Source organism: Rhinatrema bivittatum, chromosome 2, assembly GCF_901001135.1.
Source record: "Rhinatrema bivittatum chromosome 2, aRhiBiv1.1, whole genome shotgun sequence".
NCBI lineage: Eukaryota > Metazoa > Chordata > Amphibia > Gymnophiona > Rhinatrematidae > Rhinatrema > Rhinatrema bivittatum.
In genome coordinates, this window is record NC_042616.1 from 118,856,058 (window position 1) to 118,883,881 (window position 27,824).

The following is a 27,824-nucleotide window of genomic DNA, read 5'->3' on the forward strand; positions in this document are numbered from 1 at the left end:
CGAAAGTAGCATTAGTATTCTAAAGCAGCAAGGGAACAAAGCAGAAAATGTGATAGCACAGAGTGGCTTGAAGGCTCCAAAGCACCATAAAAGATGCAAAGCAGCCCCCCCCCCCCTCCTCAGACTGACAAGTTGTTAGCTCTGGGGTACAACAGCAAGACACAGTGGCAAAGGGAGCTCCAAACTATAAAGTATGGGCATGGAAGCAAAGCTGAGTGGCACAAAGACCCCCATGGTGCAGGCAGGAATTTAGATTTTCTTGTAGCATGGATTTGCCAAATTTAAATATTATCATCACACTTAGCACAAAACAATGGCTTCGCTAATGACTGTGGGGTGGCTTGCTAGGAAAATAGTGAGGGCTGCTTTATTTAGAGACCATTTCCTACACCACAGAGCTTCTCTCAGCCTGTTTCATTTCCTGGTTTTGCATGAAATTTCTGGCACTACTTTAAGTGTTATCACATTCAGAAGACTGAGATGGTTATGCTTGAGCATCTTTTGTCTTGTGCTAATATTTTCTCCTTCAGAATGAACGCATTTTTGGGATAAAAAACCCACCCTGGTGTAATTATTCTCGACAGGGTGGGAGAGCCAGGCTGAGAGGGTTGGAGAAAAGAAAGAGCTATCAATCAGGTGCTGCTGTGCCTGGAGTGAACCCTGGGTCTGCCTTTTATTGACTTTTTTCAAATGTTTGTGCTGGCGACAAAACACCCCACTATAACAAACCAAGAAGACATCTAGTGTGAGAAGAATACCCCACGGATCCAAAAGAGGTTACCAACAACAGTTCAATGAACCTATGATGGCATCTCAAGACTCAAACTGGCACCAAACGTGGCATTAGCATCCTAAAGCAGGATGAAGAGGGACAAAGCAGAAAAGGTGGCAGTAAAACCTCCCCAAGGCAGGGTCCAAGCAACACAAAGAGTGGCTTAAAGGCTGCAAAGCAGCATTAGAGATGCAAAGCAACCCCCCCTCCCCCTCCCCAGATTGACAAGGTTTAAGCTCTGGGGTATGACAGCAAGGCACAGTAGCAAATGGAACTCTACGGTATAAGGTCTGGGCATAGAAACAAGGCTAAATGTCATAAAGACCCCAAGGTGCAGGGTGGAATTTAGATTTTCTTGTAGAATGGGCTTTCCAAATGAAAAATTATATCACATTCAGTACATGCCAATTGTTTCTCTAATGATTGCAGTGTGGTTTTCCTGGTAAGTGGTGTGGGATGCTTTATTTAGAAACAATTTCCCATATTATTTAGCTGACCTCAGGCTGCTCAAGCTCCTGATTCTCTGATTTTGCATGAAATCTCTTGCACTATTCTGTTATCACATTCAGGACATCAAAATAGTTAGTCTTGAGCATTTTTTGACTTGTGCCTCTATTTTGTTCTTCACAATGAGGCCCTTTGCTGGACAAAAACCACCCCAGCAGAATCAATCATTTTCAATGATTCTCCTACCCGAGAACCAGGCTGAGATTTTAGTTGCAAAGGAAAAACTATGGAAGTTACAGGCACTACTGTGCCCTGGTAATGAAACCAGTATGTTTTATTGATATTTTTTTCAATTTTTTTTTCTGGGGACAAAACACCCCAGTGTAACAAACCTCGAGGTTCCAAAAGAGGTTTCTAGCAAAGTGACATGAACACTTCATAGCATCTCAAGTGGCAAACTGGCACCCAAAGTGGCTACAGGATCCTAAGTCAGCACTACTTTTTGGTTTCTTGCCGTTTTGCCTTTCCCTATCCGTGACAGAATTGATTCTGTCACTGGGATGAGAGGATTAAAATGATTTAATATTTTGCAGTGGTATCATAAAGCCCACTGACTGTGCTAGTGCCATGCTGATGTGTATGTGTGGGCAACACAGAAACACTGCAGCACTGTCACACTGCTGGCACTTGTTCTATAACACTGATACCGTAGGCTTCTCAATACAGCCAGATATGATTCAGTCTCTACCCTGCCCTCAGTGCTCCCCTTGTACCCACTACGCCAATTGCCTACTCCCCTGGCAGAGACAAAATCAGTACCAGTTCTTCAAGCAACTCAACAGACTGCCTTCAATCACCACAAAACAAAAAAAAAAAGGAACATCAAGCAATACAAGTCTGATCCGAAACACAGAGCTTCAGACGCAGCACTGCCTCACTGCTTTCCACTTTTGTATGACTAACCGGCACAGTGACAGACTGTAAAATGGGCAGCAGCAAAAACGTTGATTGGGAAAAGTAAACCTTGCACTCAGAGAAAGCTCAAATAGCAGACGCTTCCAGACAATGTCTTCAGAATGCATGCACAGCACAACTCTGATATGTTCAGTCTTCAGGGTGCGCTGCGATAGGTCTGATTGGCATATTGTTTTGATGTGATACATCATCCCTGTTGTTTCTTTGACAACACATCCATCCTTCTCAGGTCTCCTGACTGTCTGCTCTAAACTTTGTATCAATTTCTAACTATACACCTGTTGCTCCCCCTATGATTTCAACGAGTCAATTGATTATAATGGCCTATAGGAATCATTGAATTTCAAACAAATGAAACGTACAGGATTCATTTAATTCGTGGGCCCCCTCAATTCATTTTCGGGGCCCCACGAAAGGAACAATTATGGCCCCTATTCATTTCATTTTTCTATTTTGTTTCAAATTAATGCACATGCCTATATCTATCTATCTATATGTGTGTGTGGGAAGAGTGTGCATGTGTGTTGTATACATTTAACAGCATGTATATGTGGCAATGTGTGGGTGTACTGTGTGTGTACTTTGGAAGCACCTTTTTTGCTCCATCCTTTGCCAGTTGCTTCAGTTATTTTCCTGTCTCTGTCTCTCTCTGCCTGTGTTGCAAAATACTAGTGGGGGAGGAGGCAGATTTGGAATGGAGCGCTGCTTAGCATTCTGACAGCTTCTAAAGCTTCTAACAGTTTTCCATAGAAAGTACAAGGGGATCGTTTTTATTTTAACTCATCCAAGAGGTTCACATTTTCCTCCTCATGCCAAATTTGGTAAATTTCCATCCTTTTGTTTGGAAAGTTATTGTGCCTACAGACAAGACAGACATCGATCCCTTTAACAATTTTTCTCAAACATTTTGTATTTTGGAAAACATAAAAAAAAATGCTGATTCTTTTGGGTTCTAATATCATTAAATAATGCCTTTCTAACGTCAGCTCTTGAAAGAATCATCCTGAGTTTTATGTTCCACTGCACTTTGGGGAGTCACTTTAAAGGCAGGAGGAGCACTCATGAATGTGTTTGTAAAGAGTTTTGATATTCCTAATCTTCTCCTTTTAAGTTAAATTAACTATAAATAAAGATGCAAGAAAATGACTTACATACACAGAACATAATGGGAGATAAAGACCACATGGCCCATCCAGATATCCTGCTCAGTTTTAAAGTCCCTTCCTCTCCTTCAAAGATTCTCTGTGCTTGTCCCATGCTCTCTTAAATTCAATACTGTCCTCGTCTCCGCCACTAACACAGGGAGGCTGTTCCATGCATTCACCACCCTTTCTGTACATAAATATTTTCTTAGATCGCTCCTGAGCCTACTCCTCCTTCACCATCATCCCATGATCCCTCGTTCCAGAGCCTCCTGTGTATTATTTTTTGGAGGAATTCAAATGTCTCGCTCCCCCTTTCCATCCTTTCCTCCAGAGCAGTGGTTCTCAACCTTTTTTCAATTGGGAAATACCTGACTGATAATGTTACATACATGACACACTGAACACGTGACCATCATGGACTAAATATAAACACACACTCTGCATCCACAGGATCTCGCTCCTCCCCCCCAGTCCCCAAACCATGGATGCAGAGGAGATTGCCCCATATAGCTCGCCATCTAAAAAAGCTATGCTGATTCTGCTGCTATCTCAGTAACAGAAACACAAACTCCCTTACTACCAGGTGCTGTGTAAATATACAAAATCTGAAAAAAAACAAACCCCCACTCAGACAGGTGTGGCAAACCTGTCATACCTTAGCAATACTAACTCCAAGAGCTCAGACAGCAATATCCCTGCCTTTGATAAAGCAACAGTGCACCATCAGGGCATGTCCCATTCAGAATGAGAAATACAACAAATAAGATGATACAAATCCCTACATACTAGTAAAATACCTCACTCACTCATACAGATCCGCTCTCCACCAAATACAGAATAAGAGACCACAAATTACAATGTGGAGACAAAAACTGGAATGGAAAGCTGAAAAAGCCTTTCTGCATGCAGTGCAAACCTGGAGAACTAGAAACAGAAAAACATATCCTCCTACACTAAGCAAAGTACAAAGAGAGAAGAAATGAACATTCCCAAAACTGACATATTACTCCCCCTCCATCATCCTTCACTTCTCCCAATTATTCCCTTTCAATCATCTGCTCACACTCACATTCTTGACCCCCCCCCCACATCCTCTTCCCTGTGCTTCCTCTCTCCCCTGCTTGACTCTCCCTACCCCCTTCATTTCATCTCCCTGCCTGCCCAGCTACCCGACCCCCTGTTCCCCACCCCTTCCTGCTCAGCACCCCCCACATTCCCTCTCCCTTCCACCTCTATCTTCTCAGCATCCCCAACCTCCTTTCCCCCACCCTCCACAGGGTGAAGAGATCAGCAGCAGCATCTCTCCCAGACTCAGCAGGGGAAGATAAGGTTTGTGTCACATCGGGCCCAGAACAGCAGGAGCTGGCAATGTCTCGTTCTGACCTGGATGAAAGCAGAAACAGACTCCCACTGGGCCAGAAAGAAGAGAAGGAAGTGAGAGGAGCCTCCTGTCAGGCCAATGTAAGAGAAGTCAGCCAACTCTCACCTGGGCTGATAAGGAGGCAGCCATCTGCGACACACCTTCCAGGTCCTCCTAACATACCTGTTGAGAACCACCGCTCCAGAGTATACATGTTTAGATCTTTAAGTCTGTCCCCATATGCTTTAGGATGAAGACCAGACGTGTGCTATGGATGGCCTTCAGGGGCCTATGGCCCCCTCACTTTTGGCTCAGGCCCCCTCCCTTAGCAACAGGGACATGTCCCATTTTAGTCAGCTCTTTAAAAGTGCAGAAGCTAAAGGGTCTGGAGGCACTGGAATCACTGTCAGATGATCCTCCTCACCTTTAAGGAGGCTGATTTGAATGGGAAAACCCATTAACCTTGGGCTAGATATGCTAACGCCTGAGACCATTACAGTCTTTATTTACTTTAGGAAGGTAATTATTTATCCCCCCTCCTCTCAGCCCCTTCAAAGCTCAGGAATTCCTGGACTAGCAGCCTTGTATAAAGTAGGTGCATTAACCACAGTGAGAGTGAGATCTGGCAGTGACAGGCCAGGGAGACAGTGAAGATACAGAAGACAGAGTGTTGCCAGAAATTGAAAAGGCTTTGTAGCGACTGCTATGAAGACCCTCATAGGATAGGATAGAAGAAGGGGAGTGAACAGGGTGGGGTGGGGTGGGGAGAGGCTGCCCATAGTGCACACCTTAGGCCCCCCAAACATTCAGTTCTGGCTACGTCCCTGAAGACCACTGACCATTTTAGTAGCTTCCCTGTGAACAGACTATTTGGTTTATATCCTTTCAAAGCCTCCAGAACCATTCACAGTATTCTGAGGTCTCATCAGGAACCTATACAGAGGCACCACACTTTCCTGCTGGCTATTCCTCTTCCTATGCATGAAGCACCCTTCTGGCTTTTGTAATCATCTTATTTACCTGTTTGGTGTTTGGCTACTTTAAGATCATCAGAAATTATCACCCCCAGATCTCGCTCCTGTTTGGGGCACAGAAGAATTTCTCCCCCTTTACTGTACTGCTCCCTTTGGTTTCGGCAACCCAAATGCATAACCTGCATTTTTCAGCATTAAATCTTAAGCTGCCACACTCTAGACCAGAAGTTCCCAAACCTGCCCTGGGGGACCCCAGCCAATTGGGTTTTCAAGATAGCCACAATGAATATGCATAAGATAACATTTGCATGTTGTGGAGGCAGTGCATGCAAATTTATTTCATGCATATTCATTGTGGACATCCTGAAAACCCAACTGGCTGCGGGTCCTCCAGGACAGTTTTGGGAACTGCTGCTTTAGATCACGCTTAGAGCTTACTAGATCCTTCCTCACATTTTCCACACCTCCCAAGATGTCTAGCCACAAAAAAGGTATCATCAGCAAAAAGGCAAACCTTTCCTGATAGCCCTTCTGCAATCTCACTTACAAAAATGTCACAGAAAAAGAGTGGTGAGTGAAAGTCCTCTCAGAAGAATATGTGATCCCAAAGCAAATGTTCATAGAATGCATATCCGTGGTATATCAGATAGTGGGAATAACAGTTTTGCCTTAACTGGTTTCGCCCTGAACTTTCAATCATTTATCCCAGATGCTACTGTGTAATCTATATCTTCAAAGGGATAATCCAATAAATACTTGTTTTCTAAAAAATGCATATAAACAAAGAAAAAGTGGCCACTGGCTGTAAATCCTGGAACTCCAACACCCCTTAACCCTTCCCTCCTGCCTGAGATACCCCAGAATCTCCAACACCACAATATCATCTGGGATAAATGACTGAAAGCACAGGGCATAACAGGTTATGGTTAAATCATGACCTCAAATTCTGATAGCCCATGGGATCACAGATTTGTTAGTGTATTATCTTGTGAGAACTTTCACTAATTACTCTCTTACTATGTGTTTGCATTCAGTGAGGTGGCAGTTTGCTCCATTTTTTTTTGATATATTACAAAAGTGTTAAACAGAAAAGGACCAAGGTCCAAAGACCAATCCTTATGGAACGGTACTGGTAACCCCACCCTTTCCTAGGAGGGAACTCTATTTACAGTTATCCTTTTGTCGATTCCCACTCAACTAGTTTCTAACCCCGTCACTTTAGGACCCGTACCTAGGACGCTCAGTTTATTTAACAAGTCTTTTATGCAGAACTGTCTCAAGGGTCTTGCTGAAATCCAAATACATCTTTTTTCCTTTTGTTCCTTTTCAGGTTTCATTCTAAACCTAACGCTGTTGCTGGCTAGGTACCTCAGCGTATTGGCTTGCCAATCTCTTGGTCTTATTCCTATGTCTTCTTTCATCTTCTCATATAGGAGGTAATTTTCCAAAGGATTGGCGCACGTAAAACTGGGTGTTGCACGCGTAAATGGATTTTTGCTACTTTTACGCATGTAAAACTCCTTTGAAATTCCACTAAATTTTCAAAAATGTATAGGCGCTTAAATGTTTTGAAAATTGCTACAATATATGCTTGCGTTTAACGCCTTTGGAAATTACCTCCATTGTTTTATTTCTCCCATGTCATCCAAGGAGTTAGATTCATCTGATAAGACCCTCAACTGGTAAAACCATGCTGCCTTGGATCCTGTAATCTATTGGATGTCAGAAGCCACACGATCTTCAGTTTTAACAGCGAATCCATTAATGCACTTAACACCGAGGTCAGACTAGCCAGCCTGTAATTTTCAGACTCCTCCTTACTTCAACTTTTAAGAGAAACCACTTCCGATGCTAAAGAAGCATTGAAAAGATTTAGACTCCTCTAAGTTCCTGTTATACCCTTGGGCTTTATCTACTTTTAGTGTTGCTAGCTCCTTGCGATCAGAGCCTTCTGAAAATCGTTTGGGGTTTACCTCACTTCCAGCCAGATTTTTTTCAGTTTTCTGTGGTCCTGCTCCAAGCTGTTTCTCATTGAACGCTGGACATATTTGTTAAGCAATTCTGTGCTTTCCTCTCGTCAGCTGCTACATATTCCCAACCTTCACCTTTGAGGCTAACAATCCCATTTTTGCATTTCCTCTTGTTTAAAAAAAAAAAAAAAGGTCTGGCCCCTCTTTTTTATTTCATTTATTTGCAACATGATTTCTCAAATATATCAAATTTTATTAAACTAAAAAAGCCTAAAACTTTATTAGCTATTAATTCAATTAGCACTCTCACTCTCTTGACAACTTTCCCAGACATACGGTAGTTGCCCATCTTCCTCTTTCTGCAGTCTCTTTTAGTTTATGAATGCTAACCATTTTTCTGTTACTTTTTCAGTCACTTCTTTAAAAAAAAAAAAAAAAAAAAAGTGAGGCTTCTATTTCCTCTTACCTTCATTTACTTAACTAGCAAAAAACTATTACCCTTACAATACTTTTTAGTTTTGCTCACGGCTCTTCTACTTTCTGTAGCTTTTCCCCTCCAGTTAATGCCTTCCTGAGGTATTCCCCCTATCTTAGCAAAGCTAATTTTTCTGAAGACCGGGACTCTCACCTTTGATTGAACCACTGCTGCCTGGGCTCTAATACTGAACCGCGCCCTCCTGTGGATCACTGCATCTCATGTCATCTCCCACGATGACATCAAACACACTACCAATCTGTAAGTACCAGGTCCAGTTATCAACTCTTATGTGTTGGCTTTGTCACCAGTTCTCAGAACAAATTCAGGACCTCCCTGATTCTAGACGATACCACAGGAGGGCTATCCCAATCCAGAACTGGCAGACTGAAAGCAGCCAGCAACAGCATTTTGTTAATGTCTTCAATTAAATCTCTCCCCATTTCTTCTGCCTGCCAAGGAGGTCCGCATATCACACCAATATAAAGGAATGCTCCATTTATTTAAGACCTCACCGGCAAGTATTCTCCAGGAAAAACCTGAGCAACTCATGGAGTATAATAAGCATGTACAGTAGCAGAGCTACAGAAGTACACTGAAATATATTATACGGCTTTTTCTAAATCTGGCTACACAAAAACAATCCAGATAGAGCTTTCCAATGTTATGATTCCTACATTTATAGTTTTCATTTCTTTTTTTGGCCCTGAATTTAAAAGAGAAAAAACACCACTGATCCAGGGCCAGGGGACGACCACTGATCCCTAATAGCTGTGCTTGGCTGCCTCTCTCATCAACCTGTTCCTTGTGTATCTTGGAAAGAAATCTTCTTTTAATTCTGAAGATAAAAGACAGACCCCTCCCGGTTAACACAGAAAAATGAAATGTGGAAGGCTTTGGAGAGATTTCATGTAAATAATCTCTATTCAATGAGCTCTGAAACTTCTGGACTCATCTGGATGGAAGACTACCAGTGGGCCTGGGTCCAGCTTTTGAGGGTCAAGACAATGGCATATTTTCCACAACGTTTCTTATTTTTATGTTTCGCTCTGCAGATACTCATGCCTCCAGTGCTGTCTATCAACATCTGGTCTGAACTGTTATAGCCATGGTTTCAGAGCGGCTGCTGTTCTTTGGGTCTGATTCATTAGCTTAGAGTAATGTCTGCATTTTGCCCCTCACATTGCTCTTCTTTCAGGTCTTTTATTAATATTCACTTTAAAAGCAGTGATCTGTGAGAGCAGAGGCAGCCAATTCAATTTCTGCTTCCCATGGAGCATCTTTAAGCTGGGAAGCCTGCATTACCCCACTTAAAGCTTCTACCCCACTTCTCAAGATTCTACCTCATTTCTTTGTTTCAAATGCAGCTTATGACAAATGCATGCCAAGCTGAATCCTAGTGTTATCCCTTTTTATACACAGCGGCCCCAGTAAAACCTGTGAGGAAAGAGGGGCTGGAGCGTACCACTTTGCCGCAGGAGCCCCCTCCGTGAGGCTGCTGCAGTGCTGGGCTCCTGCCTGCCCAAGAGCAGGTGGCACCTGACATCAGTGTGCGATTTTTGTTTGGCATTTGAGGTGCGCGGGCCAACAGCAGACCTTTTATTTTTTTAATTAATAATATTTTAAAACTGGGACGGGGGAGACCACCAGGTCCCTAATGTAAAAAGGGGCCAATGGGGGATGTTAGCTGTACCTGTTGAGTTGTGGCTAACGTCACATCAAATAACGCGGCTTGTGATTTTTGAGGCAAGCCGTGTTACTTGATTTGGATACATTTTGGGTAGTAATGAGCTGTTTATAGCAAATCCATGTTAATCAGCTCATTTTAATATGCATGGCGCCATTTGCTGGGTGGTAAATGTGCCAACGCAGCCCTTGCAACTGAGTCCTTAAGCTTGTACCTGAGGTAATGGAGGGGGCCGTGACTTGCTAAGGTCACAAGGGATTTGAACCCTGGTGGGCAACCTACTATGCTGCTACTCCACTATTCCATTCCTTTGTATTATTTTGGGACTGGTTTATTTGTACATCGCCTAGAGTACTGATACTCATAATCATACTGATTCATAAATCCTAACAAAAATAAAGCTAATAAAGATTGAGGGAGCACTTAAAGGTAGCTAGCTAAAAAAAATCTGTTCAGCTCCCAGTAACCCCGTGGTATTAAAAATAATGCCACCTGCCCTCAGAAGGAAACCATTACTTTTTCATGCAACTTATTTTCCTATGAAAGTCAGGCACTTTCTTCTTGGCTATCACACACTTCCCAACTTCCTCTCTCCCCCGCCGAAGGCATGGGCGAGCTATTGCTATAATATGTAATTCCAGGAGAGGATCTACAGGAGCACCAGCAGTGGGGGGAAAAAGGATTTCCTGGAATGCACCAAGCACTATATTAGAGAAAGTAACTTTTTCTTTAAAAGTTCATTTTATTGTATGTGGGTGTATAGTGCCACAGTTTTAGTGACATACGCAACCAAGAAACATTTCGGCGTAACCAGCTTTCTTCATGAAGCCAGCTGAAGCATACTTTCCAGAACACCCACCTCTGCTTATCTGATTTTCTCCTCAGAACTGCAAATACATCTGATTTTCAGACAGTGTAACATGAATATTCATCAGTATATTTGCATAAATTTGGTCAAAGGTAGGGTTACTTTCATGTCCTTGAAAACCAGAGCTGTTTGCAGCCTTCAGGTATAGCATTTCATAAGGCTTGCATTTATGGCTAGCTTGAAACTTTACTTTTAGCCGACTACAGAGTGGAAATGCACCTGATAAATTAGGTAACATGGCCACCTTCATAGACCCCTGGTAAAGACAAGCAGCTCTGTAACCGGGCATAGATTGGTCAAGAGGCACACTAGGCCTGTGCCTAAGATGAGAAATATTGGTGGCAGGGGTGTGGGGGGACCTGGGGATGTGTGCACTAACAGTGTTTAGAGCACTGTTTCCCAACCCTCATCTGAGGCACCTGACTGGTTTGGTTTTCAGGATATTCATAATGAAAAGTGCATGAAACAGATTTTCATACACTCCAAGGTATGCAAATCCATTTCATGCATATTCGCTGTGGCAATCCTGAAAGCCCGACTGGCTAGGTGTGCCACCAGGAGAAGGTTGGAAAACACTGAGCTAGAGGCAGCAGAATCCTAAATCCATCTCTGTCCATAATCAGTTCCTTGACAGCAGCTAGGGCCAATGTTATAGATCATAGAGCACAAACCAGTGCAAAACCTATGGTGATCAGAGACTGAGAAAGTCAGTTTTTCTCTTTGAAACTGGGCTATATCTTCTGATAAGCTACCCCACTACTGGTGCGCTACTCTGCTGCTCTTTAATGATGTCACAAGCAGGGAGCACAGCAAGAAAGAACAGCACATGCGCTCATGGAAGGCAATCTTTAGAAACCCTGGGGCACAACCATAAGTAGATGATGTGCTGCTTTTGTTCTGCAAAGTGTGAAAATATAAAAGAAATAAAACAATGGAGGTAATTTCTAAAGGCGTTAAACGCAAGCATATATTGTAGCAATTTTCAAAACATTTAAGCGCCTATAAATTTTTGAAAATTTAGTGGAATTTCAAAGGAGTTTTACACGCGTAAAAGTAGCAAAAATTCAAGTACGCGTGCGCAAATCCTTTGGAAAATTACCTCCTATATGAGAAGATGAAAGAAGACATAGGAATAAGACCAAGAGATTGGCAAGCCAATACGCTGAGGTACCTAGCTAGCAACAGCGTTAAGTTTAAAATGAAACCTGAAAAGGAACAAAAGGAAAAAAAGGCAGCTTATCTTCCAATTTTGAGTGATTTAAAATGATTGTATGAGTTTTTGATGTGTGAAAAGCTGTGCAGTAACAGCCTTTGCAGCCTGTGCGTGAGAAGCCATATAACCAGGTTCTCTTCCCTATCCCACCTCTGATATGCTTATTGCTAAAGGCATGGCGAGGGTTTGAGTATGTGGAGGAAGCTCAGCTGCTCTAGAAATATACAATACAGTGGACCCTTGACTTATGAACTCAATTCGTTCGCGAGGGCTGGTTGCAACTCAAGTTGGTTGTAAGTCAAGACTATTTTTCCCATAAGAAGTAATGGAAATACCCATAATGCCCATTCCGAACCTCCCCAAACACCCCTTATCTAACCTTTTCATAATTAAAAAAGGGTTGAACAATATGTCTAATTTACCAGAAACACCAATAATTTTCCTAGTGTACTCACCAAAAAGTTATAAAATGTGCCTAGCCTACCAGAAACAACAATGTCATACTGTACTCACCATTCGAGCTGACATCTTTAGCTAGCCAGGAAAGGAGGAGGGGGAGGATTCCCCCTTCCCCACCCCCTCAGAGCACATCTCTGGCCCCCACTCATTCCCCCCTCCCAGCATACTCATTCCTCCCCTGCTGATACCTTGCTGTAGCCAGCTGAGTGCTACACTCCCTTTCTGCTGCTGCACAGAAGCTTTCTTGGTCACCGGTGATGCTGCTGCTTGCTGCAATGCTGTGCTGGGTCCTCCTCCTGTGAACATTTGCAGCTCTGGGTACGCCTGAGATGGCCAGGCCTCAGCAGCAGCAGCCAATCACTGCAACAGCAGAGCAGAAGTCCCACCCACCAAGCCCCAAAAAAACGCGATTGACAGGGAAAAACATCCAATTAGAAGCAACCACACGCATGAGCGGATACACATGGCCTTGGCCAGCATTCAGGTTGTAACTCAAGACTTTGGTTGAAACTCAAAACTAAAATTTTGGTTGTAACCCAAGTTGTTCGTATGTCAGGCCGGTTGTAACTCGAGGGTCCACTGTACATCCAACCTATAATAAACCACACAGAAAACCAAACCAAGACACATAAGATGAACACCTGAAAGGGGCCAACAAAGAACCCCAGCTCATGATTGTGCTGTGGTGGGAAGGGAGCAAAGCTGAAACAGGATAGGATTAAGGCGTTATCCCCTTCGACTCTGATCAAAAATTAAACAAGGAAGCTCTGAAACAGGTCAAGAAAAAATATTCCAGTATACATACTTGCAAAGGCATACCTAAAGTATTTGGCACCTAGGGCGGATAATTCTTTGGCACCCCTCGCAATACATAATTTTAAAATTTCCTAAACATCAATAAAACATTTCAAAACAGCAGACACATCAAATAACACCCAATAATTAAAACTAATAAGGATTTTTAAAATCTCCTGCTTTCTATATCTGTCATCCTAAGATTGTTATAGACTGGGGGCACGCATGCACACACACACACACACACACACACACAATATGCTCCCTTTCTCTCATACACACACATACCTGCTTGGTGAGAGACAGAGGGAGCATATGTGTGTGTGTGAGAGAGAGAGAGAGACCCACATACTTCCCTCTGTACCTCTCTCACACACACACACACATGCTTCCTCTGTTTCTCTGACACAGACATGCTTTCTCCATCTCTCTCTCTCTCTCTCTCTCACACACACACACACACACACACGCAGACAAAAACTGAACTGGAAACCACAAGCCAGATTCTGTATGCAGTGCAACAATGGAGAAGCAAAAAATCACTATTCCTGAAAACAATAGAATCAAGAAATATAAATTAAACAATAATAAAACCATACTAAAAAATACATTTCAAAATAGCTGATGAATAGAATAATATTCAATAATTAGAGGCTCTTGTAAAAATGTTTTACATTTTTCTAAACAGACAAAATATTTCAAAACAGCAGACATCAAACAACACCCAGTAATTAAAACTAATAAGGATTTAAACACCCCCGCCCCCAACTCTCCATACCTGTCACCCTGACATTGTCATGAACTAGGGGTACCACACACACAGACAAACAAACTACGCTCCCTCTGTCTCTCACACATATACACGCTTGGTGAGATATAGGGAGCTTGCGTGTATGTGTGTGAAAGAGAGACACACATGTTTCCTCTGTATCCCTCACACATGATTCCTGTCTCACCCATGCACACACACAAGCTTCCTCTCACTCACCCCCACTCCCGCACACAGGTACCCTCTCACACATACGCACCCACTGGCACCCTCTCATATATATACACAGGCATACACACATACTCACTCTTCTATACACTCACCGTCTTATATACACACAGACATCCTATCATACACACATATATACACTCCTCTCATACACTGGCACTTTCTCTCACAGGACCAGTCTCTTGCTTCTTCGGCTGCTGGCTGCACAGCAGAGCCTCTTCTTCTGCCTCCGGCTCCAGAAAATGCTGGCGGCACCACTAGGTCTCTTCTTTTGCCACCGGTTCCGGGAAACGCCGGTGGCACCGCTGGGCCTCTTCTTCTGTTGCCGGCTCCGGGAGACCCCAGCAGCACCGCTGGGCCTCTTCTTCTGTTGTCGGCTCCGGGAAACCCCAGCAGCACCGCTGGGCCTCTTCTTCTGTTGCCGGCTCCAGGTGACCCCAGCAGCACCTTTGGGCCTCTTCTTCTGTTGTCGGCTCCGGGAGACCCCAGCAGCACCGCTGGACCTCTTCTTCTGTTGTCGGCTCCGGGAGACCCCAGCAGCACCGCTGGGTCTCTTCTTCTGTTGTCGGCTCCGGGAGACCCCAGCAGCACCGCTGGGTCTCTTCTGCCGCTGACCTCTTCCACATGACCTTGCTTTTGCTGGTGAGGAGTGGAAAACCCACCAGCAAGTCTCTGGTCCGCGCTGCTGCAGGACCTTCCTGCTGGCGGCAATGGCACCCCTCCCCCCTCCTTAGTACGCCTCTGCATACTCAACACCACAAATGCCAGTACAATGCAAGATTACAAAAAATTTGAATGAATAGCAAAATTGAGACAAACTGGGTACAGCTCTGACAGGGGAGCATAAAAAGGAAGGAACAAAGACAAGAAAAATACCTCAGCAACAAGCTTGCTTTTCATTAATTTTTCTTAAACTTTATTATTACTTATTATCCTGGAACAGGAAGCTTTGCTTTTTTTTTTTTTTAAATATCTTTTCCTAAGTATTCAATTGCTTTAAGGGCAATTGAATGCCATGCGACTGTGTTACTAGCGTGAGAACTAGATCAAATTCTACATGCACATTCCCCCACTCAGCCTTAGCTCATTTTGCACTGACCCTGTGAAGGAAGTGCGGCCCTCGAAAGTGAGTCACAACTGTCTCAGGCCAGCTGAATGGACAGGCATCCCCTACAGCTCCTATGCTGAGCCACTTCTTTCCCGTCTCGCTAACTGAAAAGGGGTGAAGAGAAAGCAGGCAGCTCACCTCAAGTTTATGTGCTCTTTCCCTGCTGAGGGGCTCCAATGGAAAACTTAAGTTATTGGCTTCCGCTAGCGAACGCAGATCGAAATAATACTTGGCGTAAACGCTCGAGGGAACATTGATGTTGAACTGCAGCAACTCCAGAAACTGGCGCTCCAGCTCATTCCTGTAAAATGAGAAGGGGGGGGGGAGGAGGAAATGTTACATTGCATCATTTACATCAACGTCTGAAAATAGTTTTAAGCGCAGGCCTCATGCGTGTGAAGTTTGTGCTAAAAAGAGTTTGCCTTGTGGCATTCTGTGGCGTTGCCTCCATAACGTGACCTTAAAGAAATGGAGTAAACTTAGGGTTCTCAGACAAGGATTTGTGTTTGGATAGATGCCGCTCGATGCCGTGTGGTAAACGCCGTTTATCGGTTATGATGGGCGCATTTCTCAGCTCCAGTGTCCTTTTCGGATGTCTTCTCCTCCAATTACAATATTAACAAATTAGAAATAAAAAGGTCAAGCACATCTGAACAGGTCCAATCCTGGTAAGTGGCTCTGTGCAGACTTTTATTACGTGTCTGTAAGTTATTTCTAAGCACGCTTTTTTTTTTTGTTGAAACCAAAACCCCTCATGTCAAGCAGATATGTTTGTTCAATGGCGTTTTTGTTTTACTCAACTTGCATGACTGCAGTGTCAACTGTCACTCAACTGATTTGTACTTCCCCCATCTCTTTTTCACCCAATTCTCTGGCATCTGTGCAGAGATTAATCTCAGAGAAGGTTGTTAGATCCCAGAACGCTGCTTACAACTCAAAGCATCACCTCTGAGAAATACCAAGGCCTGGTTAATTAGGCACGCTCTATGCAAACACAATAGTTTAGGGTCCATGTCCTTTAGAAATCTTCATTATGGATGGAATCTCAGCAATACCAAAATAAAAGAAAATACACAACAAATCTCATCACAACTCAGAGAAATGTTAACACATGATTATTAAAATTATATATATATGATTATTATTAGTATACCTCAGGCTGCAAAATGGCAATACAGCCTAAGCCTGCTTCCGAGATAGCAGCAGTCTGCAGTTCACAAAGAACTGAATATTTGAACAAACTGATTTTTGTTTTTTTTTGCAAGGGTTCTTCCACACTCCATATCAGAAAAGAAAGTTGCGCCCTCAGAGTTACTACCCCTATACATTTCTGTACCGCTACTAGGCACACGCAGCACGGTACAGATACATAAAAGGAATAGTCCCTGTCCCATAGAGCTTACAATCTAGATGAGACACAAAGTCAAGACAAATAGCTTTCTAGTAATCACTTCACTATTGCAGTAAAACATGTACAATGTGGGAAGGTCAAGATCAGGAAGTTTCAGCGCTTTTGGATTTAAAAGCAAGCTCAAAGAGATGGATCTTTATGTGGGACTTGAACACAGTGAGAGAAGGAGCAAGACACACCAACACAGAAAGACCATTCCAGGAACATGGGGCCGCAAGCCAGAAAGCACCAAGGGACCGATGCAATAAGCCGTGCGTCCAAACTAGGCAGCGGTTTTTTTAAACGCGTGAACAGCCACGACTCCCAATGCGGTATGGAAATGAGTTGCCGCACAAAAAAAGGACATGCTAGGGATCAACTGTGCACCCCTGGCACGTCCTTGGCATCGGGTGCCCAGGAGACGTAGCTGTACAAGCAGGCAGGGGTTAGGAAAACAGACGATCGACTTATGAGTGCACGTTTTCCCTAACCTGCACACAGGATTAGGAAAAAAGGACGCTGTTAAATTGAGCGTCCGTTTTCCCAAAGCTGGCCTCCATCAACACTTTTTTTTTTCATGTTGCTGCTTTCTCTGGTTCCTCCTACTTAGTATCGCGATGATACTAAAAGTAGGAGGAACCACAGAAAGCAGGATTTTTTTTTTTTTTTTTTTAGAGAACCCTGCGGGAATGGCATTAAATTTGCCGTTTTAAAAAATGTGCGTCGGGCACACAGCAATTTTTTGCATTGGGGAAAAAGCTAATAGTCTTATCTACATGACATTTACATATGATGAGCGCTATTAGCTATGTGTGAGCTTTGGACGCACTAATCCCCTTATTGCATCGGGCGTTAGCCTAACGCTTCCAAAACGCTCGTCCTCTCACTGGTTAAGCTGTGCGCTAGCCTGCGTGCACGATTTTGCATCAGCCACCAAGTATGGAATTAGCAGTGGAGGAGAAGGGCACAGATAGGAGCAATTTGCTTGATGAACGTAAGTTACGAGGATGGACATCGGGAATAAAGGGAAAAGAAAGTTAGTGTGGAACTGCTAACTGAACACACGTAGGGGAGAAATGAGTTTTTACAGGATTGTGGCTTGAGGGAGATGGCAATCATGATTCTTCAGTTTAATTATCTAAATTTAGGGGGGGGGGGGGAAGAAAGAAGGGAGCAGGGAAGGACCTAAGAGCCCATGCTCTTGAGATCATCCTGCCTCTTCTTCCTAGCTACAGCATGGGCATGTGGTAAGTAATAGGCAACATATGCAGGGCATGCAGCACACAGCACCTCCTCGCCTTCCTCTTTCTGAGCTTTTCCAGCCTCTATCCTATCCCCAGGCTGAATGAGACGGGGAGAGTGTGCACTGAGCACTGAATGTGACTCACCAAGTGTTGGGAAAAGCATTAGTGAAGGAGCTCTGGCAGCCACATGTGGCAGTCAAGGTAAATAACTGAGCCGGCTGCTCGCACCTCCCTTCTACTGCACATATATAGAGGGAACTGGTGCATTGTGATAGGCTCATATGTGTCTCTATCCCCTCTCTCCCTTTACAATCTGAAAGAGTCTGTGGGTCTTTCAGTGCTTCACTGGGTCACCTTTTGGCCAATGGAGTCCTCTCCGTGTCCGCAATGCCTGCTCCATGGAAACTGGTGTGTCACACAATATTTTTGTTAGTGTAGGTGTGCCTTGGGCTTGAAAAGGTTGGGGAAACACTGATGTAATGCGCAAGATACAGATTACAAACTGGAGATAGCTTCAGGAAGGAGTGAGCAGTAAGTCAGGAACATAGCCTCAGTCCTCCAGCAGTAGGCAACAGGGAAGAACCTTGTCCTCCGCTCAGAGTCCTTCACTGTACTCCCCACTCTCTCTGACCTCCGTCGCAGGAGGCTGTGTCGGGCACTCGGCAATGTTGCTCCTGCGTTGGACTGCCAGCTGCTGAGCAGGAATTAAACTACTGGTGCTACTGGCACCATGTCGGCTGGCTGGTGGTTCTGGTGGTGTGGCACCTCCTCCGCCCGGGGCTCAGCCTCTAATCTGTGGTACTTCCTGCACTGGCGGGCATCAATTCCCACCTGCTCACCCAAGTTCCAGGGCTGCTAGGCCTGCTGTTGCAGCTGGGGATAGTTCTTCCCCTGTGGCTCCACGCACTGGACCACAACTAAGCAACCCTCCCACCCCAGTGTGCAATGAAGAGGCAGCAGTGTAGGGAGGATTCGGAGGGAGGTCAGAGAGAAAGAGAATGGTGGGACAGGACTGGAGCAATTGAGAGAGAGAGAAAGGCTGTGCCGGTCAGCCATGTCATTGTTGGCTCAGCTCCAGTGCATCCAAATGAACCCTCGCTTGAAAAATTAGAAAAGACTTACTGGCTATACAGAATTAAACATGTTTAAGCAATGTTTCGGATGTGTGCAAAGGAGAAAGAGGAGTCCAAGAGGAACCCAAGCTTGCGGACTGAGGGGGCAGGAGAATGCTGGCACACGAGTTTGGGAGGAAATGTAAGAAGCTCAGTTTTGGCTGCGTTAAGTTTAAGGTGGCGGCGGGACATTCAGGCAGTTGTGTCAGACAAACAAGCAGAGACCAGAGATGGAACTGCAGGTGAAAGCGGGAGGCAGCTGTCCTTTCGCAGTAAAACATCTGCAGATAAAGGGCAGTGGAAGCCAAACAAACTACTAAGTTCAATAAAAGATGCTCTCGGTGCCCCCAAAGTCATACCAGAGGCCTTTTTCTCCCGCACGCTGCTGCCGCCGCAGCAGCAGCTCTACTGCCAGTAGTAATATAATTATGACTCAGTGATAGCCAAAAATAAAAAACAATCAAAATAATAAAGATTTGGCTATAGGAAAAAGAACTCAATGTGTGATGGAGTCTAGCAACCATCATATATTGCCACTGTGAACTCTATGGCTTATATCATCAAGCCTGTGAAACACTGGGCTTGTCTAATCATAGGTTGCTGGAGAACAGCAGGTGCAGGCAGTGTGTAAAATACTACTATGCTTGCACTTATAAGATAAAATACTACTATGCTTGCACTTATCTTATAAGTGCAAGCATAGTAGTAAACAAGTAGTAAACAAGTAGTAAACAAGTAGTAAACAAGCTAGGATGAGATAATATAGTACAAAATTTCATCTTTGTGAGACTTTATTCACTCCAAAGGACCTCAAATCTTCACCGAGGAGTACTGTGGGGGTCTTCCACGATAGTTTTGGGAACCACAGCTCTATTGTAATTGTAATTTGGTTTATTCATGGCTTTCTGAGGGCCAAGTCCACATTGAACGCACCTTACAACAGGCTCAATACCATACAGGTTCCAAATTCTTTTTTTCAGGGATTTCAGGTTGGCACCAGTGCATGTAAAAAATAATATACATGTTGTTGTGATATTTTTACCTTAGACTATGAATATCCCTTTTCATGCAAAATCTATTATAAAAAAAATGCATAACTTTTAAATGTTTGTGGTGAGGGCTGGGAGGGAAGGGGTACAAGGCTGCAAGGTTCACCTACAGCGCCTAATATCTTTGCACCGACCTGGAGAGAGTTCGCTACACAGATTCCCACTATTCATCCATCTCCTCCAGGGTGCAAATGCTGGGGAAACATGAGAGGCAGGAGGCAGGGCTCCTGGGAGTGTGGCAGGGTTGCCAGCTTCCTAGAAATATTATCATGGACACTCTATCTGCCCCCTCCTCTGGGAACTCTGACCCCTGCTTTTCCTCTCCTGTAGCATTGCAAATCATTGAAAAGGGCAGAGTCCAAGGGGCCCTCCTGATGATCTGAACTGTGCCGTGCCTTTGGAGAGGGGGAGCAGTTTGTCTTGAGTCACCCCTGCTGCAGTGAGCAGAAGTGTTCCTTGGGGATGGAGGTGGCAAGGAGTTTGCACTTACTTGCATACTTTTGTATTTTCAAATGTATGTGGTATGCTTTCCCTTAAAAAAAAGAAAGAAAAAAAGCACTATTTCCACATACACACATTAACAGGCATACTTCCCGCTTTCTGCAAAGTTCAGAGAGGAGGGACTCTTCACCCTCTCTGGTGTAAATGTGTATGGGCAGTTTTGGTGGGATAATTGTACATGGAAAGTACTTTGCCTTTGAAAATTGGAATAAAGCCAAGCCTGTGGTGGTAAAAAGCACCCACCGACATGACACCAATACGGGCAGTTACAAAATGACCCCCCCAGCTGCACATCAATGTGAAAAACTGAGTGCTCACAAAACATGGTTAAAAGGGGAGGTGAAAGAAGCTATTTTAGCCAAAAGATCTTCATTCAAAAATTGGATCCAACAGAAGAAAATAGGATATTGCATAAGTGTTGGTAAGTTAAATGTAAGACATTGATAAGACAGGCTAAGAGAGAATTTGAAAAGAAGTTGGCCAAAGAAGGCAAAAACTCACCGTAAAAACTTTTTAAAATATGTCCGAAGCAGAAAGCCTGTGAGGGAGTCAGTTGGACCGTTAGATGATTGAGGAGTTAAAGGGCCACTTAGAGAAGATAAGGCCATCGCGGAAAGATTAAATGATTTCTTTGCTTCGGTGTTTACTGAAGAGGATATTGGGGAGGTACCCGTACTGGAGAAGGTTTTCATGGGTAATGATTCAGATGGACTGAACCAAATCACGGTGAACTTAGAAGATGTGGTAGACCTGATTGACAAACTGAAGAGTAGTAAATCACCAGGACCGGATGGTATACACCCCAGAGTTCTGAAGGAGCTCAAAAATGAAATTTCAGACCTATTAGTAAAAATTTGTAACCTATCATTAAAATCATCCATTGTACCTGAAGACTGGAGGATAGCTAATGTAACCCCAATATTTAAAAAGGGCTCCAGGGGCGATCTGGGAAACTACAGACCGGTCAGCCTGACTTCAGTGCCAGGAAAAATAGTGGAAAGTGTTCTAACATCAAAATCTCAGAACATATAGAAAGACAAAGTCAGCATAGCTTTACCCAAAGCAAGTCTTGCCTCACAAATCTGCTTCACTTTTTTGAAGGAGTTAATAAACATGTGGATAAAAGTGAACCAGTAGATTTAGTACACTTGGATTTTCAGAAGACATTTGACAAAGTTCCTCATGAGAGGCTTCTAGGAAAAGTAAAAAGTAATGGGATAGGTGGTAATGTCCTTTTGTGGATTACAAACTGGCTAAAAATCAGGAAACAAAGAGTAGGATTAAATGGACAATTTTCTCAGTGGAAGGGAGTGGACAGTGGAGTGCCTCAGGGATCTGTATTGAGACCCTTACTTTTCAATATATTTATAAATGATCTGGACAGAAATACGAAGAGCGAGGTAATCAAATTTGCAGATGATACAAAATTGTTCAGAGTAGTTAAATCACAAGCAGATTGTGATAAATTGCAGGAAGATCTTGTGAGATTGGAAAATTGGGCATCAAAATAGCAGATGAAATTTAATGTGGATAAGTGCAAGGTGATGCATAAAGGGAAAAATAACCCATGCTATAGTTATACAATGTTAGGTTCCATATTAGGTGCTACCACCCATGAAAGAGATCTAGGTGTCATAGTGGATAACACACTGAAATCGTTGGTTCAGTGTGCTGCGGCAGTCAAAAAAGCAAACAGAATGTTGGGAATTATTAGCTAGGGAATCGTAAATAAAACGGAAAATGTCATAATGCCTCTGTATCGCTCCATGGTGAGACCGCGCCTTGAATACTGTGTACAATTCTGGTCGCCGCATCTCAAAAAAGATATAATTGCGATGGAGAAGGTACAGAGAAGGGCGACCAAAATGATAAGGGGAATGGAACAGCTCCCCTATGAGGAAAGACTAAAGAGGTTAGGACTTTTCAGCTTGGAGAAGAGATGGCTGAGGGGGGATATGATAGAGGTGTTTAAAATCCTGAGAGGTCTAGAACGGGTAAATGTGAATCTGTTATTTACTCTTTCAGATAATAGAAAGACTAGGGGGCACTCCATGAAGTTAGCATGGGGCACATTTAAAACTAATCGGAGAAAGTTCTTTTTTACTCAATGCACAATTAAACTCTGGAATTTGTTGCCAGAGGATGTGGTTAGTGCAGTTAGTATAGCTGTGTTTAAAAAAGGATTGGATAAGTTCTTGGAGGAGAAGTCCATTACCTGCTATTAATTAAGTTGACTTAAAAATAGCCACTGCTATTACTAGCAACAGTAACATGGAATAGACTTAGGTTTTGGGTACTTGCCAGGTTCTTATGGCCTGGATTGGTCACTGTTGGAAACAGGATGCTGGGCTTGATGGACCCTTGGTCTGACCCAGTATGGCATGTTCTTAAAACACAAAAATAGTCTCCTAAACAAAATAATATGAAAAGACAACCATATGCTGAAACATTTCAGCAAGATTGCCTATACCAAGAGGCAGAGTTCCACCTCAATGCACTATTCACTCTGCAACGACAAAATGGACCGGGGGGCGGGGGGGGGGGGGGGGGGGGGGGGGGGGGGGGAAGAGCTACAAGGAACTGGAGATACCACAGGAGGCAATAAGCCATCTGAATCAATAACTACAAACTACTCACTCACAACAGGCAGCAGTCTCAACTGTCCATGCTTTCTCTGTTCAGGATTAGATACTGGCACAGCATACATATTAGCACGTGTCCTTGTTTTCTATTCACAGCTGAATAAATGTTCAGTCAAAATGGTGTTCCAGGAAAGCATGCTTGGAATTATAGGTGACAGACAGAAGAATAATATTTATTATGCAAGTACCTTGTTGTATTAGGTACTGTAGAGTTTCCTGCTCCAGACAATGCATTTATCTGTAACTAACTACCCAGGAAGTTAAGGAGTTCTCACCCAGTCAGGGACTTCTTCCCTTGGCCAAATTTCCAAAGCCCGAGATGCCCTCTTCTTTGTGTATATCACTGCCAGATACATTCACCAGGCCCTGCATGACCACATTTGGAAAGGTGCTTACTTTTTTATCATTAGGCATGGAGTTGGCAGGTGTCAGTTGTGGTCTAGCTGGTATCCTTGTTTTTGATAACGGACATAAAAAAAAAAAAAAAAGACAGCAGGGGGTGCTCACCCTCCTCTGAACTGGTAAGAGGTTACGCACATGGCTGGGGCATGGAAGTTCATGTTGACTCGCTGTTAGGCCTTTACACCTGCAGACACAGAGATTTTGCAGTAGAGCCTATCTGTAACATATCCCATTTTTCCTTTGCAATTTCCTTTATTGCAAGGCAGTTTTTGTTTGTGGTCAAGCACACTAACTTTTGTCCATTTCGGACAGGCCAACCTCTCGCTTTCTGCAAAGTTCACCCCATCGGGTGGGATGAAAGTAGTCCGATACTCTGACCCTTTGGAGGCATTTTTGAAATGAATTCGGCAAAACGTGGTGATCTGTAAGAATTGGGTGTGTTTGGGATACCATCATTGCTCTCCTTGCTTTGAAACATCGGGCATTGGTCAAGAAGCTGATCTTCGGGTAGGACAAGCAACCTTTGAGCTATTTGCAGTACAGCAAGCTTCGGAAATAAAGCACACATTTTGAGTGCCTTATAAACATCACTGCATTACATTTTGAATGAGAATTATTTCCCAGGAGGGTTTCACAGTTTTTTTAACTGTTGTTAGGAACGAACTTTGAATTGTCAGACTGTTTGTAAATTGAGAGTTTGGAACAACATAACAAGCAGTTTTTAAGATGAGCCATGTTTGTTTCGAGCAATGGGTGTAGCCAATATTGGTAACTCTTTGGTGAAAAAATTTGGAGGAGGTGGTCTGCAGTTTGGGAAGAGTTGTGTGGTATGAATCAATGCGTGGGATATAAAAGTGTGTGTATTTTGGGAGGGGTTATACTACATTCTATTAATCTTGTATTGAAAGAAACATTTAAAATGTTTCTTATAAAATTTAGATAATTGTTATAAAGAACATTAGGTTGTAAATTTGGATTTCTAATTTTTGATAAATAATAAAACGTTAAATGGACACGTGAGCTACTGTGAGAGACTGTTCCCTCGGGACTTTAGAGTTGGTGTTTGTTGTAAAGAAAAGAGAAACAAAACCAATGTCCACTTCTTTTACGGTTTCTGTGTAGTTTCAGCAGATTCTGTATTGATAGAGAAACAAGGCATCCTAGATTTGCTGGAATGGTCTGTGGCCCAGGGATAGAAAGGCTGACTTGGCCCTAATCTTTAACCACCCAAGCTTTACTACTAACAATGTCACCGAAGTGCATGATAAGAACGTACAAAAATAAATGCTGCCATATAATTTAAAAAAGTGAAAAACAAATGAAGTAAAAAATACATTTGACGCAAATATCAAAATCCAAAGTCCAAAATACTGAAAAGACCTAAAATATTGAAAAACATAGAAGTCACTAATAAATCGTTTAAACAACATGATACCATTTCCACCTGTCTGTTGTTCCCCTTGAATGTGCTGTAACCAGTTCCCTCACAAGGAATCTGAATGTTAACAGAGCATGCAGTCCATGGGACTGCTCTGGTTTACCATGTAGAAGCACCCACAGTCTGGATCTAAACTCAGAAATTCCAATTACGGGTCCAAAAAAACTCTCTCTTTTTTAGTTTAGTTTTTTTTTTTTTTTTAGAAATTCCAATCACATAGAAACACAAAAACAGGAATGACAGCAGAAAAGAACCAAACAGTCCATCCAGTCTGCCCAGAAAGCTTATGGTAGCATCTGCCACGCCATACAGGTCTCCCCCCCCCCCCCCCCCCCCCCCCGCCAGGGGATGGCATCTGCTGCACCAATCAAGTTACCCCCATACTTAGTTTCCCAAACTGTTAAAGTCAGGGCCCTTGTTAATTGCTGTCTGAGACCAATTCCCTGTTACTTCTTGCAGTTGAAGCAGAGAGCAATGTTGGAGTTGTATCACAATTATAAGGCTTATTGGTTAAGGGTAGTAACCGCCACACCAGCAAGTAACCCCCATGTGCTCTTTTCCTCATTTCTATCCTCTAGCTTTTAGGGATCCACGGTGTTTATCCCGAGCCCCTTTGAAATCTTTCATCATTGTTGTCTTCACCACCTCCTCCGGAAGGGCATTCCAGGCATCTACTACCCTCTCCGTGAAGAAATATTTCCTGATGTTGGTTTTATGTCGTCATCCCTGGAGTTCCATTTCGTGACTCCCTAGTTCTACTGATTTCTTTCCAATGGAGGTGGTTTATCGATTGTGCATCATTAAAACCTTTCAGGTATCTTAAGGTCTGTATCAGATCTCCCCTGCACCTCCGCTCCTCCAAGGTATACATATGTAGGTCCTTTAACCTCTCCTCATAAATCATTTAATGGACACCCCCCCCCCCCCGACCATTTTTGTCGCCCTTCTCTGGACCTTTTGAGATATGGTCTCTAGAACTGAACTCAGTACTCCAGGTGAGGCCCCACCAAGGACCTGTACAAGGGGATTATCACCTCCTTTTTCTTACTGGTTATTCCTCTCTCTATGCAGCCCAGCATTCTTCTGGCTTTAGCTATCACCTTATCACATTGCTTTGCCGTCTTTAGATTGTTAGATACTATCACTCCTCTCTTGCTCTCTGCACAACAGCCCTTCACCCCCCATCACATACAGCTCTTTTGGATTACCACACCTCAGATGCATGACTCTGAACTTCTGGGCATTGAATCCCAGCTGCCATATCTTCGACCACTGTTCAAGCTTCCTTAAATCACATCTCATTCTCTCTACTCCTTCTGGCATGCCCACTCTATTGCAGATCTTAGTATCATCCACAAAAAGACAAACTTTACCTTCTATCCCTTTCACAATGTCGCTCACAAAGATACTGAACAGGGCCAGTCCCAACACAGATCCTTGCGGCACTCTGCTTAACACCGTTCTCTCTTCAGAGTAGGTTCCATTTACCATCACATGTTGTCTTCTGTCAACCAGTTTGTAATCCACACTACCACCTTGACGCTCACTCCCAAGCTCCTCATTTTATTCAAAAGCCTCCTACGTGGGACTGTATCAAAAGATTTGCTGAAATCCAAGCAGATCACATAGAAAGCTCTTCCTCAATCTAATTCTTTAGTCACCCAATCAAAAAAAAAAAAATCAATCAGATTTGTCTGATAGGACCTTCCCCCGGTGAATCCATACTTCCTTGGGTCCAGCAATCCTCCTGACTATAGATAGTTCACTATTCTTTCATTCAACAGAGTCTCCATTACTTTTCCCTGCTAAAGTTTCCAGCCTCCTCTCTGCTCCCACTCTTGTGAAGTGTCACTGGGCACCACTCTTGTTTCCAGGGATCTATTGAACAGGTTATGCAGCAGACCTGTCAGCACATCTCTGAGCTCCCTCAGTATCCTGGGATGAAGTTCATCAGGCCTCATGGCTTTTTCCACTTTCACTTTTCCTAGCTCTTCCCATACATTCTGTTCTGTAAAAGGAGTTTCGTCTACTCCACCACTGTCTTGTTAACTAGCAACGGACCTTCTTCAGGGTCTTCTTTAGAGAATACCGAACTGAAGTATTTGTTTAATATTTCCGCCATTTCTTCATCTCTCTCCACACATTGTTCCTTTTCACCTTTCAATTTCACTATGTAACTTCAGACTTTTCTCCTTTCTCTGATGTATCTGAAAAATGTTTTGCACATCGCGTTACCTCTTTGGCAATCCTTTCTTCCACCTGACTTTTTGCTTTCTTGATTACTTTCTTTGTCTCCCTCAGTTTCACCAGATATTCTTCCTTGTGTTCTTCTTTTTGGAATCTCTTATATTTCTTGAACGCTATTCTTTTTGCTTTCATTTTATCAGCCACCTCCTTTGAGAACCAGATAGGTTTCTTATTTCCCTTGCTTTTGTTTACTTTTCTAACAAAGATTTGTTGCCTTTGTAACTGCTCCTTTTAGTTTGGTCCACTCATTTTCTCCCAGTCTTTTAGCTCTACCTCCAGGTACTTCCTCATTTCAATAAAGTCCATATTTTTGAAATTCAAAACTCATGTCTTCGTGTGACTTCTCTGTATCCTATTTGCAATATCAAACCATACTGTTTAATGATCACTGATGCTGAGGTAGGCACCCACCCAGACATTATCCCCATTAGCACTAAGTCGAGGGTAACTCCCTTGTGGGTTCCATTACTATTTTTTGAACAGAGCCCCTTGCAGGGCATCAACTATCTCTCTACTTCTGTTAGATTTTGCAGAAGGGATTCTCCAGTCTACAT

The 27,824-nt window shown here is 43.3% G+C and overlaps 1 protein-coding gene across 2 annotated transcripts in view; it reads right to left on the reverse strand.

Annotated features, from left to right (window-relative positions):
• CCNY (cyclin Y) overlaps positions 1–27,824 on the reverse strand; it is a 487,859-nt gene that overhangs the window by 34,842 nt on the left and 425,193 nt on the right. For both annotated transcript variants that reach the window (XM_029588558.1, XM_029588559.1), the window contains one exon: positions 15,384–15,546. In XM_029588558.1, coding sequence (XP_029444418.1) covers positions 15,384–15,546 — 163 coding nt within the window. The remainder of the gene's footprint in view (positions 1–15,383; positions 15,547–27,824) is intronic.